General features: G+C 36.8%; 3 protein-coding genes across 5 annotated transcripts; 2 read left to right on the forward strand and 1 right to left on the reverse strand.

Moving 5' to 3' along the window:
* The first annotated feature begins 157 nt into the window (after positions 1-157).
* Positions 158-4,000, forward strand: LOC140972946 (uncharacterized). Its single transcript, XM_073435429.1, has 4 exons — positions 158-1,426; positions 1,914-2,060; positions 2,152-2,332; positions 3,628-4,000. Exons 1-4 carry the CDS (start codon positions 200-202, stop codon positions 3,810-3,812), a joined length of 1,740 nt encoding a protein of 579 aa, XP_073291530.1. The 5' UTR covers positions 158-199; the 3' UTR covers positions 3,813-4,000.
* Positions 4,001-5,264: 1,264 nt separating this feature from the next.
* Positions 5,265-8,912, forward strand: LOC140972947 (uncharacterized). Of its 2 annotated transcripts, none has more exons than XM_073435430.1 (6): positions 5,265-5,519; positions 5,980-6,044; positions 6,145-6,443; positions 6,583-6,654; positions 6,745-6,807; positions 8,607-8,912. In XM_073435430.1, the coding sequence occupies exons 1-6, from the start codon at positions 5,413-5,415 to the stop codon at positions 8,649-8,651; spliced, it is 651 nt and encodes a 216-aa protein (XP_073291531.1). In that variant the 5' UTR covers positions 5,265-5,412; the 3' UTR covers positions 8,652-8,912. The 2 variants fall into 2 exon arrangements, with proteins under 2 accessions (XP_073291531.1, XP_073291532.1); XM_073435431.1 differs by having other exon boundaries at positions 5,266-5,519; positions 6,145-6,434.
* Positions 8,913-9,737: 825 nt separating this feature from the next.
* LOC140972948 (uncharacterized) lies at positions 9,738-12,926 on the reverse strand. Of its 2 annotated transcripts, none has more exons than XM_073435433.1 (3): positions 12,495-12,926; positions 12,031-12,368; positions 9,738-10,313 (listed from the first exon to the last, which is right to left on the reverse strand). In XM_073435433.1, the coding sequence occupies exons 2-3, from the start codon at positions 12,308-12,310 to the stop codon at positions 9,943-9,945; spliced, it is 651 nt and encodes a 216-aa protein (XP_073291534.1). In that variant the 5' UTR covers positions 12,311-12,368; positions 12,495-12,926; the 3' UTR covers positions 9,738-9,942. The 2 variants fall into 2 exon arrangements, with proteins under 2 accessions (XP_073291534.1, XP_073291533.1); XM_073435432.1 differs by having other exon boundaries at positions 12,031-12,386; positions 12,495-12,925.
* Between the last annotated feature and the right edge of the window lie 4,059 nt (positions 12,927-16,985).

Consider the following 16,985-nt stretch of genomic DNA (forward strand, 5'->3'; position numbering starts at 1 on the left):
ATATATATATATATATATATATATATTTATTATGAAGTTTTCTGTTGAATTGTTATGAGAAATTGTTTCTTTATTGGTCCTTATTTCGGGTTGTTCTTTAATGACTTTAATGTTCTTTACCACTGCTTTATGCAGTCCTGCTCTATAACTAGTTGTCAATTGGGTGCTCAATCAGGTTCACAAATTCCAAATCCGAGAAATGGAGTTATCATTCACACAAGGTCGGTGGAACTATGAGCGCTGGGGCGGATATGACCCCATCTCAAGCAGCAAAGCGAAGCCTCCTGGGGTTGAATTATGGGCTGAGTTTGATGTTCCTCAATACCAGGTTGACGAGTCCTGGAAAAATCTAACCCATGCTCTTTCAGGACTCTTTTGTGCTTCAATCAATTTCCTGGAGCATTCAACTGCATATTTTGCACCTCAGTGGAGCTTTCGCTCCTTATCAGGCAAATTGCGTTATGGTACATTACCCCGTGAAGCAGTTTGCACTGAGAATCTCACTCCTTGGTTGAAGTTGCTTCCTTGCCGAGACAAAGCTGGGCTTTCTGCATTGATGAACCGTCCTTCAATATATAGGGGTTATTATCATTCTCAACGCCTGCATTTGACATCAGATGAATTCGACGTGTCTACGTCGAATTCTGGGATAATGCTCGAACAAACACTGACAGTCGTTCTTCAACCAAGCACTTTGGGAGCTGGAGTTTCTTTTTCTGACAAGTTATCACAACCAAGTTGGTCTCTGAGCTCATTATTTGGCAGGAAAGTTCATGGAAAATGTTCTCTTTCCAAGTCCAGCAATGTGTACATTCAATTTGAGCAGAATCTAGTGTCTGAACTCAAGAAACTATTGGAGCAAAGTGAAGAGTCAGATAAAGAAATTATTATTCACGAGGGTTTTCTGAAAAACTCTGGATGTGAGATGTTGCATTCTCCCAAAAGGGTTATAAAAGAAATAGAGAATTTGGCGAGAGAGGGTTCTATCCTCTATGAATTTCCAGTTGATGGATATGATGAATCTGAACCACTAGATTTGGGATTGAGATGGAAAATTCCAGTCATCTGGTCGTGCCAACAGGCACCTTTACATGCTAGCAGATTTTTATTGGGAAGTGGGAACGAAAGGGGTGCTATAGCCATCCTATTGAAGTCTACTGGGAGCAATTATGGGGAAAAAACCTATTATAATGAGAAAGAATGCTGGATGAGAGTTGAAATTTTCCAATTGGTTCCTTGGTATGTCAAGGTTTATTATCATACTCTGCAATTTTTCATGGATGGAGTACTTCAATCTACATCAGATAACATAGAGAACATACGTATTTCACCTTCTGAAGACAAGGTTTCTCCTGGAGTAATGGAAATGGTCTTGAGACTACCTTGTGGAGTGAAAACAGCTGCATTGACTCTAGAGTTTGATAAGGTATGTTGGACTTCAATTAAATCAGAACTATTGGTGGATCATGGTTTAGTCAGTTTTTATTGCTATCCATTGATAATGAGTTGAAAAGCAACCGATGGGATGCCTTAACGTGGAGATTTCGGTACTTTCATATTTGACGAATCTAGAGGGTAAAAAACTGGAGCTTTGTGACTTCCTACCTCGATTTTTGAACACTTCAATCGAAACATCGGCTAAAACATTAAATTGTTTTAGTAGTTAGAAAGTTAATTTGGTTTAAAAAAGAGGTGTGCCAATGTACAAAATTGAGTGATTTCCGTCGGAAGAACCAAAAGTGTTAAAGTGATCACAGATATATGCCAAATATCGATAAGTGTGTACGTACATGACTAAAAATGAGATACCCCTGTAGTTTCAGGATCAAAATTGCCAAAGTAACATAACAGATAACGTTAGTTGCAGGATCAAAATTGCCGAAGTAACTTAACAGATAACGTTCTTTTGACAGGGATTTCTGCATATTGATGAATATCCTCCAGATGCTAACCAGGGCTTTGACATTCCATCAGCTATAGTGAACTTTGCTGACTTTCAAGCAAATATAAGCTTTTATGGTGGATACTCAAAGAAAATACCCATATTAGCCAAGTTACAGGTATTGAAACAAATTGCCTCGATACCTGTTGGTTCTTGGTGCTTTTCTTTTCTTTTCTATACATTGTCTAAACCATCCTTAAATTTTTCAGGAAAGATATCCCATTCTTTCTTACACGGAAGTACTTCTTGTGCCTTTGACAACTCCTGATTTTAGCATGCCTTACAATGTTATCACTATTACGTGTACCATTTTTGCTTTATACTTTGGATCGTTGCTCAATGCACTGCGAAGACGCGTCGGTGAGGAAGAAAGGCTTCTAAAAAGCAATGGTGAGATATTATTAAAATCTGTAGCTTTTGGGTCCTGTTATCACCATGGTCATCATGACATGAAGTTACTGCTTTTTATCAAAACATATATCACCATGGTCATCTGGACATGAAGTTACTGCTTTTTATCAAAATATGAAGCCGAGTTTCATTAGTAGTTTCTTAGTTTTATCACTATTATACTGATTCCACCATCAATTTAGGAGTACATATTCCACCATCAGTTTTGCACTGTGTTCACATATAATTTATTTCATACAAACTTTTGCAGTTTCATATTTGTGGAGTCCTTGTTTGATGACAAAGATGTCTATTATTGTTGATAATCGTTCTGACGCTGCTGATTCATGATATAGGCTGCTGGGGGTTATAGCCATCACAATTATTTAGGAAAAATTGGGTGATTCAGTATCTTGAATACTAGGATGTTATACAGGAATATCTTGTCCTTTCCCCCGTTTTCATGCCATTTTGGCTTGAAATAACCCTAGATGTGCCCTTTCTCACATTTGATCATGAATTGGCTTTTGCCCTTCTATGTGCTTCTTTTCACTCGTTGCGTCTTTTTCATAGTTACATGAATATGGTACTCTTCTTTTTACAATTCTTGTTTATATTATCTTCGACTTATTTTTCTTTTATCTTACCAAAGTGCACCTTGTTTAGTTTCTCTTACTGGGTACCGGTTCTACAATTATAAAGCTTTGTTTCTAGATAATCAACCCCCCACAACCATGAATCTTTTGCTAGTTTGGTGCCCGGTAATTAGGAAATATGCTTCAAAATTGCAGCAAACTTAGACCTTGTACTAGTTCCACGTTACAAATCACACATTAGAAGTGTAAATATCACACATTAGAAGTGTTGATAGAAACACAGTTTCTAAATTTCTCTGATGTTTTCTCATATGATATATGTTGATGGTCTCAAACTTTTATATGCTGAGCATGCTGTTTTGAATGGTACTTTTGAATCTCAATCTGGTCGTTACAGAAATGAAAAAAAATCTCAAGGATAAAGCTTTATTTATCATGTGCCATCTGTTGAATTTGTGCTTAATCAGCTCAAGACTTCAAAAAGTCTCGGTTTGTTCAATTTTCTTGTTGGTTTAATCGTGCAATGGCTCTGATCACGGGATTAAAAATTTATATCTAGATTGAATGTATTAACTAAACTAATAATAGTATTGAAGAAATATAAGGGGGTGGACAAGTAGAATAAATTGACAGGATAATTTGTTTCGCCCATTTCTGGTTTATCTTTAAGTCTTTCTTGATGCAATTCTTTTCTTGCAGCGGCAAAGAAGGCAGGCCCATTGACGTTGATGCTATCAAAAATATATGCTAAGTTGCGGGGAAGGCAATGGGAACCACCAAAATCTTCGTCATCATCTACAGGATCAAGCACAAAATTTAAGCTGATTGCAAAAGTTGTATTAGTAGCTGGGCTAGCCGTTGCTTGGCATTATTATTCTGAATGAACATGAGGGAAATAGAAGACCTTTTTTTTTTTCGGCCGTTAGTATGGATTAGTGATATGTAACATATTCTTCAATGTCCAGTTGTACTGAATCTAGTAACATTGAATCACATAATGCTTAAACACTCCCACTGGTTTTGTCAGCTGGGAAACAAATGCAAAAGAGCAATGGACAACATTTATGATTCATTTGGGTTTTTTTATTCGCTAGTTCGAGTGGAAAGAGCCCAGCTTCTCCGAACATTTCATTTTCACATTTAGTACTTCTAATAGACCAACATGCTACACTATAATATGTTTTTTGTGTTGCATAAAATTTTGTTAAAACTAACAAAGACCAGCTAATTTACATCAGATGTATCTTGCTGGTCTACCCGGATTACACGGATTAGGAACTGCTCCTACCAGAACTATGTTGCTGAATAGTTGCTATTTGTATGGCGGACCAAAGTCTGTATAGATATGTAATATAAACATACAAGTCGCTCCTACGCGAACCATACGAGCATTCAACATATCATACAAGCATTCAACATATCGTGCTCCTCTGTCATCTTATTCTCTTTAAAGGGGTAGCAGAGACCTTTTCATCGTCTCACATCTTCTCGTGTTTTTGCTGAAAAAACTGCACAGAGATCTATTTGATGCGGTACTGCCATTTCCATATAGGAAACGTTGGTGACAAACCTCTGCCTGTTTGATGTAATTCATACATTGTTCTCTTATATATATGCCAAGAGTTTCAAGAAAATGGAAATCGTGAAAAGCTTTGAAGATTGGCAATAAAAATATTTAATAATACAAATATAGTTTATAAAACATAACCCATTAAGAAATATAGCTAATACTTCTCTGTTTTTCCCATGATGTGTTAAATAATTAAAGTTGAAAAAAAAAAATTTGAACCCAATTTAAGAAGTACATATAAAATTTGTCTAAAAGTAGGAAGAGTAGTTATTGTTACTTTTAAAATATTCATATAGAAATTAAATGTTTAAGAATATCATAATGTTATTCTCATTTTATTTATCCGATTTATTTATATTCGGTCCGTTTAATAGATTTTATGCAAGTTCTAAAATCAGTTTTTTTTTCAAGATTAGTATTACTCGTTTATATAATGAATTTTCTTATTTTGTCAAAATGTAATCGAGATCTTCTTTATCAAATATAAAAATTATAATACATAAGATATTTAAATGTCAAATATATTAAATACAACGAGGATGAATGAAAAAAAAACATGAATGTAATCTAAAATACATTTCTTAATAATTAAAATTTATTTTTGTTTTAAATAAGTGTTTGATTTGATAGAGTAGATGAGTTATTGATTAATTATATAAAGTTCGATTTTTCTTACCAACAACTTTTTGGTGAATCATAACGCATAANAAACTATAGCAAAAACTTAAAACCCGGTTCGAGTCGGTTCCCTCCTACATGACATCACAGAATTCCAAGTTCAGAATTCAGCTCTCCCCTGCAAAATTCCGGGAATTCCGTGGGGGCGGGCTTGCGAGAATCATTTGTTAGGGTTCGGTTCCGAGCGTCGAATTGTGCTGTGGCCGAACGGCAGCTAACTGGGCTTTAGCCTCACCATGTATGCTGATCAAGTCGAGGCTCAATCCAATAGGTCAATTAGAGAGCGACTTAACGGAGGTACCACAGCAGATTCCGGTCGTCGGGTACCAGTTCCCCGCAAGAGGTTAACCTCCTCTCCGTTCAATACGTCAACTTACGTCGGTGAAAATAATATAATTTTTTCTAGGTTTTGTTGAAATGAATTGTTTTTGTGTTATGATTTGAGAATGTTTCCCGTGAGATGTTATGATTTGAGAATGTTTCTTTTTTGGTGGGAAGAAATTATGTGACGTCTGGTTTCTTAACGTGTTAGTATAAAAGTTTACTGAAACCCATGGTAGTCTGCCATAGAACTGTCATCTACCGGGTGAATTGGGGTTGAGACTTGAGATGGGGTTTGGTGTAACCCCTTTGTTTGTTGCATTTTGTTAGCATTTAAAGAGCTATTGGTATATTCACATTTGATGATGAATGCAGACATTTTTACATGTGGGAGAAGTATCCAGAAGATAACAAAATCAGTGCTCTCTCTTTCTTTGAGAAAACAGACCCTTTATTTTAGCAGATTGTGAATTTTCATGCAGACAAAGAGAAGATGATGACAAATGGGAACATGATCTTTTTGAAGATAGTGGACCTCAAGTCTCAAGTATGGAGTTTTTGTAGTAAAGTGCTATTAAATATGAGGTTTTGCATATATTTTTCATAATATATTGTTAGCTCAATCCTTGCATTTATGGGCTGTATAGATCGTCAGATAGGTCATAAAGATCTTCGTTTGAAGCTCCAAAGGAAAAATATGGAGCGAGCTACTCATGGTATACGGGGATCTATTGTGGGAGGCACAAGGGATTTACGTGAGAAACTCTCTGGTACATTATATTCTCGGCCTGTTGAGTTCGAGCCTCCTCCGTTGAGACCAAAACCGACAACTGAAGTCATTAAACCTACCAGGAGAAGTGTCATTGCTGAGGCCGCCCCTGTTTCAGAAGCAAAGAAAGTTGCTAGCTCTGTACCCAAGAAGAAGGCAAAGCAAACGGTTGGAAAAGTACCATGATCTCTTTTCTGATATATATTTCTGTGACATGAAAATGTTATCCTCATTCCTTCTCAACTGGGAGAAATATTGGGAATGCCGATAAAACCCTCTGCAGCAATGTGTTTCACCCCCTTAAATTTTCATGCAGGTTCAGTCGGTAGATAATTTCCTGCAGTCCCTGGGCCTCCAGAAATATTCAATTACATTTCAGGCCGAAGAAGTAAGCTGGCTTATTGTTTCAGTTCGATATTATCCATATAATATATTTTCAGAATGTTACCAATATATATTGTTTGCTGTATTTTGACAGGTTGATATGACAGCCCTTACGCATATGAGTGATGAAGATCTTAAAGCTTTGGGAATACCAATGGTCAGTATTGACTCATTAGTTAAATTGCTTTGTTGATAGACTTCATGTCGGTTATTTATCTTGTGGAATTATTCATGAATAAAATAATTATCAGGAAGGGGCAATTGTATAATATAAAGTTTTATAAGAGATAGCTCTTTTTTCCTTAGGAGGCCAAGTACGCATATTTTATTCCCGTCTCTCTGCATTATCATAGACATCAGTCCTAAAGCCTTATTTGTGTGTTTGCTGAAGCTTTATCATTATTCAACTTTTACTGAATTTTTTGTCACTTCTATTGGTTGTGTAAAACTGTAAATAATATTTTATTTATCTCTCGCAATTTTTGCTGCTTCTTGCCTTTTTTTCTTCTGGTAAAGCATATTTAATTGACAAGCATTTTGGCATGCCTATGATTTTACTTCAGTAACTGTGATCAAACTGAATCTTATTGCTTTGTGATTTTCAACTCGGTTTTCAACTTTATAGTCAATCCTTGCCTTGCTCAACTGAAATTAATATACTGACCATACTTCATCTTCTGATATGTGAGCGAAACTTGCTCAACCTTGTTTCTGGCATGTCCTGAGCTACCTGAAATAACGTTTGTCATCCAACTCCGAATTAGCTTATCCTCATCTCTTAACTCAGGAAAGTCTCATCCATGTATATCTGGAACCAACTATAGGCATCATCTTCTTTCAATATCTATACTTGATTATAGAACCATCTTGTTTCCTTCAAAATATTCTCTTTGATGTAGAACCAGAGGGGTTTTACGGAAGCCTAACAAAATCTCTGTAGAGAAATAGATAATCCTTGTTGTGACATTGGGATGCTGCATGTTTCTGGTTGGACTCTTGATCCTCATTGCACAATGGTAGTATAAAATCAATAGCACGACATGAGAGTTTCGGGGAAGAGGTTGCAAGTGATCCTTCCCTCCTACTGAAACTGGGCACTTACAAGTCAATTTACTACCCCTTCTGGGCTATCTCAACATGATTATAGAATTGGCTAAATGTCTTAAAAATTGTAATCTATGAGAGATCCAGAAGTTTTTCAACACTACCGAAATCATGTGTAATAATGATGCATTGGCAAAACTGTAGTGGCAGGCGTAGACGTTAACTACACGGTTTAACTTGAGAAGATAAATGAATATTATACCTGTTTGAGTAAAACGTTGTCAAGTTGATTCTAGGGCCTAGGCTCTAGCTTTCATGAGCTAACCTCATGGAGTAAATTGGCTCTTTGATTAATCTTTGAACTTCGCTTGATTGGACAAATAATATGCTGGTTTGAGGAAGTAAAACTTTTATCAATTGTTGGTTAATCTGTAGCTCCATTGACAGGATTGACTGCTCTACATATCTCCTCATATTCCTTCCTGGGAGGGTATTCGTTCCATGTATTTACATGTTGGAAAATATATCGGGTTGGCCTTTGTGAGTGCTATAATATTATTACTTGGGTATAATTAAAAGCTCTATTTAGTGATGAATTCACAAAGAATGTGAAACGAGCTTCTAGTGGCAATTCTCATGTATAAAAGTTGATGCATCTGTTGTTTTTTTCCATCTTCTCATATTCCCTTGAACACAATGATAAAAGTGACCGATAAAGTGTAAAAGAGTCGCTGGTGGTTGCATTTTTTTCCAGTCCCTTTCATGTTTACAGTTCTCTTTAGTGTTCTACTTGCTATATTTTGTATAAAAGTATCAGGAATGATATAGTCAAGGACTGAACTATGCAACTATACCATTGTTATTCTTGATGAATTGGCTGTCAAACTTAGTGGTTTGCTTTTAATTTTTCAGGGTCCAAGAAAGAAGATTCTTCTTGCTTTGGAGGCAAAAGTCTAAGTAATGCCTGGTTAGAATTGGTCATTCATTGGCGTACCAGATTTTTTATCATACAAAATGTCAACCATCTCGCAGACCAGAAGTTTAACGAATGTATGTTATGAGGTCATCTTATCGTTTTGAGTCATTTCAAGTTGTACTACTGACTATTGGGTTCGCTTATGGTTGTATTTGGATATAATAGATAATTTGACAAGATTTAAGGACTTTGGATCCAAGTTGATGAATGAGTTGCTTTATCTATTTCAGTTTATTCCTTCATCCTTTGTGTGAAAACATTAATTAACATGCAATGCTAATATTTTTGCACATGAATATTTGTGGGTGGTCTCTGTTTTTTTTTCCTGTATTTTTCATGAATTAATACAATATCATTTCTGTTTTCGGCCACTTAATTTAGTTAAAAACAGACAGATTATGCGATGTTTCAATAAAACTAAAAACAATTCGTTAATTTCATATCGAACAAAAAATAATTTAACAATCAATACATTCAGTCACTTTATCTTACACAAATGACAACTAAATTTCCTACAATTCGAAGCATACATGCTGTCAAAAATTTCGCAGTAAACTATGCATACAAAAATTATACACCTAAACACTAAGTCATCGAACTATTCTGCTACTAAATGAAAAATCATTACACGAAATCTGTCATAATAAATAAATAGTTATATAAGAAAATTAATTGGACAAATATCAATTCATGTCACACGGACTCATGAAGTTGTCTTTATGTAGAATGAGACTGAGAGGGGAAGTTTCTTCTAGCTAGTATGAGATGAAACAAGAGATATGGGGATATAATGAAAAATTTAAGAAAAACCATCGCAACACCAAAAACAGCTTTTATAGACTACTCAAGTCTAATAATATAGTAAGAGATGAAATAGTACCACTATAACTAAATATATGACCAGGACAGCAGTAAAATCCACCCATGTAGGATGAAAAAGAGTGCATGTAGTCTAATGGTTAATCAACAACCATGCCTCCTATTCCACGAATACCATTTTACAAATCCATTTGAAAAAGAAGACGAACACAGTAGCCCAGATTCAAGTTTCTCTAGGAAAACCAATATATTGCAAAACATGTAAGCCAGTTGTCATTCCACGATCGATTATATCCTCTTTCTCCAAAAGGAAAAACCAAAACAAATGAAAATATCGTGCCCAAAGTTTGATAAATAGACACGACATTCGATATCCCTCTTCCAACCAGAAAAGTCTGTCAATCTAAATTTACTGCCACCAAATATATTTTCCACTCATTGTTATGATTTTTGTCAATTCCGGTAGCCAAGAGCTTGATTCTGAAGATTTTGGTTATCTTCCAAAAGACGATCATATTCTAGGAGTAAATCTGCAGCTTGTTTCTGAAGGGCAGTAACATGACTTTCTGCAGTTTCAACTTTCTTATCTTTTTCTGTAGACTCCAACTTAAGCTTCTTTATATTTTCGGTCAAGCTAGATACTTCTTTCTGCAGGCGCTTCACTTCGCCAGAAGCTTTCTCTTCTTTTTCCTTGAGCTGTATTTTTTCTTTTTCGAGTCTATCAACTTCTTGTTTTGAAACTCCAGTGCTGCCCCTTAGCTCGATCAATTTTCGCATGTAATGATGCATACGGTCAATTAAAAATCCGAGGAAGAGAGAAAATCCTGCAAGATGAGTACCGAATTGAAACTACACAGATGTAAAGGATGGAAATGAGAAGGGAAATAGAATTCATGAAAATGGACAATCTAATGTCTCTCGAGATTTTACTTGTACAAGAATTAACTTCTAGTTCCAACTAATAAATATGCATTTTAATTTTAATCCGATAAAATACATTTAGTTTAGAAATTGAATATAAACATCATAAAACTTGGTATGATCGGTAAAGGAAATGCCAAATATGTGTTGGACTAGTTCTATGCCTACTTAAAAATGGAACTGCAAGAGAAATAATAGATATATGCAATAATATTTCACTTTGCGGAATAAGGAAAGATTCTCAACCTCAGGAACTGGTGTCGTATCCATGGTAGTCAAACAAAATACAGTTAGATTAATGGATGTCAATCTCTATTCTACTACGAGGGATGAAGGTTTAAATTAGAAAAAAATACTGCAGTTGATGTAGCCCAGATGTTGACACGAGGTTCATAACCATAAGACATGGTTGAACTTTGAAAGGCTTCACGTGAAAAACGAAGCAAGATGACATATTTCTTGCAATAAATTCAAGCCCTACTGTAACCTACTGAAAAAAGATTGAGCATGGTAGTTGAGGGGTTGGTACACACCCCTTCCTCAACCCTTTCATCCTTTGCTTGGGTAATAACTACGTCCCATTTCAATTTGTGGAAGGATTAAAATGAGTTTACAGAGACACATGTGAAACAAACTCTAGCAGAATCCATCACCTACCAAGGATATACTTTATCCTTGGCCACTAGATTCTGTATCTGAGGATTAATGTTAAATCAAGTTTACTCCTACGACAACTGCAAAGCAAATTTTCGAATAACCACAAAACGGATTGTGTTCTCTTACAAGTATATAGCCATTGAACGCAAATATTCAATGACATAGAAAAGAGCATCGAGAAATAAGCAAGAATAATGCACTGCAGCAGCTAATGTTTCTTCATTCATTTTAAAAGACTCTCTCAACAATGAGTTGGCAAACTTCATGCAGTCATTGCTATGTCACTTCTACAAGTTATGCAAGTTCGGAAATTACAAGACTAGAAAAAGCAAACATACCACAAAGAAAAGCATGTCGACAGGGGATTAAAGTCATCAAATATAAAAATATAAAGTGATATTAGCTCATTGATCTGTCCTAAGAGAGTTTTAGCCTTCCGAAAAAGGGAGTCACATTCCAATTTACCCTATAGATTATGCATGGGAAAGTTAAAATATGAAAACAGCTTTGACAGACTAAAAAATAAATGGATATTACAAAATTGATAAAATGCACATACAATTATACAAAGCAATGAGAACATAAAAAGTTTTCCTCATATCCATCCTTCAACTGAAAGTCTATCACATTAAACAAATTTTATATTAACATTAATCTGCTAATCTCTGAGAAATCAAAGCATCAATGAAACACCTAGACAACCACAAATTGCTATAAAATGTACCAGAAAAGATAGAGCAAATGAGCATTGAGCAGAACATTTCAGGAAACAATATCAATACCTAGAAATCACAAGTGCAGACATGTGTATTAAAGGGCATAGTATCCATATGCCTAACTTCAAATAAACAAACATTTTAGGGGGAAATGAAGTAAAACAATATGCTTGCACATACTCAAAAATCAAGAATCACAATAAGTAACCATATTGGGCATTTTTCGCCAAAAAAATAATGACCATACCCATCAGAGTAGCCTCTAACAAGTTGGTCCTCCAAAGTACTTGATCCATTGGCGTCATTGTTCCATGCTTCACCCCCTTATTCTGAATCTTGAGTATGCTAAATAAGTTTGATAAGAGGATAACAAATATAGTACCAGCAATGGTCAAAACAGTAGCCCTTCTCATTTTCACTTGATCCAAACCCTTCATTACCAGTTCCCTAAGTGGCCCAATCTTCACCATCAAAAGGAATGCCACCAAACCCTCCGAACACACAACCAGAAAGAACAACGGAATCATTTTTGCCACGAGAAGAATACACCTTTTCTTCAGCACTCGATCAGTTTAAATTTCTTAACTGGAGAACATACACAATCTGTCAATAAATAAATCCCATTTCATATTTTCAGATATCTTCGAGAGATGAACATGAAAGTAAGAAAATTTAGCTCGACAAGCACTTTTGTTTTAGAAATCAGCATACAACCAAATTCAAGCTACAGTTTAGTCAAAATTGAATCTTGGAGAACACAGTGCAGAAGCTTCTGTAAAGAAAGAATCTTTTAAGCTCTATAGCCTCTTCTAACAGAAGAATATCGCCTGATTTTTGGTAGAATTCAGGAACCCATTTCTCGAACTGCGGTTTAAGAATAATGTGAGGGGTCGAAACCACAGATCTGTAAAAATTAGCTGCTAACGAAATAAGAACTTATTTAACCAACTCCCATTCATCCTTTCCCCCCTCCCTCTCTCTTTGTTTCGTTGGAGGTACTATTACTCGCTGAAGCCTGATTAATGGCGAGGTTTTTTCGGGATTAGTGGGATGTTATGCTTTACAGAGGACAGAGGATTAGCATAAAAAAAGTAGAAAAGGGGCGCGTGGTAGCAGTCAAAATAGTTACAGAGTACTTTCATAGTACCTGAATGAAGTCTTAGTTTAAGGGAAATATAATACACACGAGTACACGCATTCGGACACCATTTGAATTTTGAAGGTGGCTTGTATGATCAGTCCCAAATTTTCTATCTTCAACATATTTGCTTGTTTTATCTTCAAAGATGAACACCAAATATTACTACATTTGAGTGGGACACTATTCTGTTAGGAATAAATAATGTGTTCTTTTTGTCCGAAGAAATATCATTATTTTAACTTAATTTCTTGAACAATTTTTTCCTTTCCATAAAAAAAACATTTTTTTCCAAATATATATTAATTAGAATCGATGAAGCCCGATTAAATCGAGTGAGTTGGATGAGTAATTTATCGAGTCATGTTATGTTTTTTCCTTGGGAGCACTGGGAATCGTACTAGTTTGAGAGCTCAAACTTGTATGAATATATGCTGATCTAATCGTCTACCCAAATTGTTGCATACTCAATTAGAGGTGAGAAAAAATACCGAATTTTCGGTATTCCGAGATTATCGTACCGAAAAAATATCGAATTTACCGAATTTTCGGTACTTAATGTTAGGTGAGGTGGGTCCACACATATTAAATTTAATAATATTAAAAATGTTTTCCCACATATCCCACATCGGGAAATCTTCAAAGTTGGTTCAAGAAACTTGTTATAAATTGAGCCTTCCTTGTTTGCTTTTAGTATCCCAAAATCAAAAGCTTTTTAGCTTTGATAAAAAGAGAGTGCATAGAAAAAAAGAGTGTATTTTTTTCTTGAGTGCGGGAATTCTCTTGTGTGAGTTAGAGAAATTATTTTCTCGGTATACTCGGGTTGGGAGTGTGAGAAATATTGAGTGTATTGGTGTATACACTTGTTGTAATATTTCTTCCGGTTATAAAAGTTGCAGTGCTCCGTGGACGTAGCCTATATTGGGTGAACCACGTAAATCTTTGTTTTGTTGTTGGTTATTTTATTCCGCAAGTTTTGGGTACTATATTATCATCGTGGTTGGCATCGCTTTGGGGGTGTAATTACCCAACAACTGGTATCAGAGCCTTGTTGTGAAAATTCTTAAGAATTCTGAGTATGCTCTGTGGTTGCAGCTTTGTCTGATCTTCCACATCAGAAAAGATTTTTTAGATTTTTTGCTAAGGCTAGAGAAGTTATGGCCGGAGATGATGGATCGGGACCGGGAATCAACAAGTTCGACGGAACAGATTTTTCGTTCTGGCAGTTACAGATAAGAGATTATTTGTACAGTAAGAAGCTGCATCAACCTTTATCAGGAAAGAAACCAGAAAAGATGGAGGATGATGATTGGGAGCTCCTTGACCGACAGGTTTTAGGTGTCATACGATTGACCCTAACAAAGAACGTGGCGCATAACGTGGCGGAGGCCAAAACCACGGAGGAGATGATGACCATTCTGTCAGACATGTACGAGAAGCCATCAGCAAACAACAAAGTACATCTCATGAAGAAGTTATTCAACTTGAAGATGGGAGAAGGTGCTTCGGTGGCAAAACACATAAATGAATTCAACACGATTGTCTCCCAGCTGACATCGGTGGACATCAAATTTGATGATGAGATTCGTGCACTTATTCTTCTGGCGTCTTTACCAGAAACTTGGGAACCGATGCGGGCAGCGGTTAGCAACTCTGTTGGAAAAGGAAAACTACAACTCAATGATGTTAGAGATCAAATCCTAGCTGAAGAAGTTCGCAGGAAAGACTCGGGTGAAGCAACATCATCGAGATCTGCTCTAAATCTTGATAACAGAGGAAGAGGCAGGAGTGGTGAAAGGAGTTCCAACCGATGGCGCGGTAGATCCAAGTCAAGAAATGGAAAAGACAAAAACATCTCTGAAAAGAATATGAAGTGCTGGAGCTGTGGTGAGACTGGTCACCTGAAAAAGAACTGCAGATCAATGAAAAATAATGCCAATGCTGTCACTGATGAAGTACATGATGCTCTGCTATTATCCATGGAAAGCCCTGTTGATTCTTGGGTTATGGACTCGGGAGCTTCGTTTCATACCACTGGTGATCGCGATGTATTTGATAATTACATCGCTGGCGATTACGGAAAAGTTTTCCTGGCTGATGGAAAACCCTTGGAAATTGTTGGTATGGGTGATGTACGGATGAAGATGTCAAATGGATCTGTCTGGAAAATCAACAAAGTCAGACATGTACCAAATTTGACACGCAATCTGATCTCGGTGGGACAGCTCGATGATGAAGGCCACAATGTGACCTTCGGTGATGGTTCCTGGAAAGTGAACAAAGGAGCCATGATTGTTGCTCGAGGAAAGAAAACTGGAACATTGTATATGACTTCCAGTTGCAGAGACACATTAGCAGCTGTGGATGCTGGAGCCAATTCAAGTCTATGGCATTATAGACTTGGACACATGAGTGAGAAGGGAATGAAGATGTTGGTGTCAAAAGGAAAGCTACCAGAATTAAAGACTGTTGAACACCAACTATGTGAAAGCTGTATCTTTGGAAAGCAGAAGAAGGTGAGCTTTTCAAAAGGCGGTAGAGAACCGAAAGCAGCAAAGTTGGAGCTGGTTCATACTGATGTATGGGGACCATCTCCTGTGACATCCCTTGGAGGCTCGAGATACTATGTCACATTCATTGACGATTCGAGTAGAAAAGTTTGGGTTTATTTTCTGAAAAATAAATCTGATGTTTACGAGACCTTTAAAAGGTGGAAAGCCATGGTGGAAAATGAGACCAACTTGAAGGTGAAGTGCTTACGGTCTGACAATGGTGGAGAATATGAAGATGATGAGTTCAAGAAATATTGTGCACAGAACGGGATCAAGATGGAGAAAACCATTCCTGGTACACCTCAACAGAATGGTGTAGCTGAAAGGATGAACAGGACCTTGAATGAACGCGCAAGGAGCATGAGATTGCATTCTGGATTGCCAAAATCATTCTGGGCTGATGCTGTTAACACTGCAGCATATCTGATCAACAGAGGACCTTCGGTACCACTGGACTACAAAATACCCGAAGAGGTTTGGAGCGGCAAAGAAGTAAACCTTTCTTTCTTGAAAGTGTTTGGATGTCTATCCTATGTTCATATTGATTCAGCAAGCAGAACAAAACTTGATCCGAAATCAAAGAAGTGCTTCTTTATTGGTTATGGAGATAATGAGTTTGGTTATCGTTTCTGGGATGACCAAAATCGGAAGATCATTCGGAGCAGGGATGTAATCTTTAATGAGAAACTTCTGTACAAGGACAAGTCAGACATTGGAGCTGGAGATGAATGTCCTGAAGTCGAGAAGACTGATGAAGTGCCATTGACAAACATTCCTGTGAATGAATCGAAAACCAGTAACCAGGAAGATGAAGAAGAAACTGCACAAGATGATGACCCACAAACTCCGGTGATTGAACTCAGGAGATCTTTGAGAACCATTAGACCACCTGATAGATACTCCCCTGCACTTCACTATATTTTGCTGACAGACAAAGGTGAACCGGAGACTTATGAAGAGGCAATGCAAAATGATGATTCAACCAAGTGGGAGTTGGCCATGGAAGATGAGATGGATTCACTGTCATCCAATCAGACGTGGGAGTTGACAGAACTTCCGCAAGGCAAAAAGGCGTTACATAACAAGTGGGTGTACCGGTTAAAAGAAGAGCATGATGGTAGCAAGCGGTACAAGGCAAGACTTGTTGTAAAAGGCTTCCAACAACGGGAAGGAATTGATTACACCGAGATTTTCTCTCCGGTGGTTAAATTAACCACTATCAGGACTGTACTTGGACTAGTGGCGAAGGAAGACTTACATTTGGAGCAGTTGGATGTAAAGACTGCGTTTCTTCACGGTGATCTAGATGAAGAAATTTATATGAAGCAGCCACAGGGCTTTGAAGTACGGGGAAAAGAGAGAATGGTGTGCAAACTTCAGAAGAGCTTGTACGGTCTCAAACAAGCTCCAAGACAGTGGTACAAGAAGTTTGATGGATTCATGAGTGAAAATGGATTCCTAAGGTGTCAAGCTGATCACTGCTGTTATGTGAAAAAGTTTGACGGTTCTTAT

This window comes from Primulina huaijiensis, chromosome 3 (genome assembly GCF_012295235.1).
Source record: "Primulina huaijiensis isolate GDHJ02 chromosome 3, ASM1229523v2, whole genome shotgun sequence".
Classification (NCBI taxonomy): domain Eukaryota; kingdom Viridiplantae; phylum Streptophyta; class Magnoliopsida; order Lamiales; family Gesneriaceae; genus Primulina; species Primulina huaijiensis.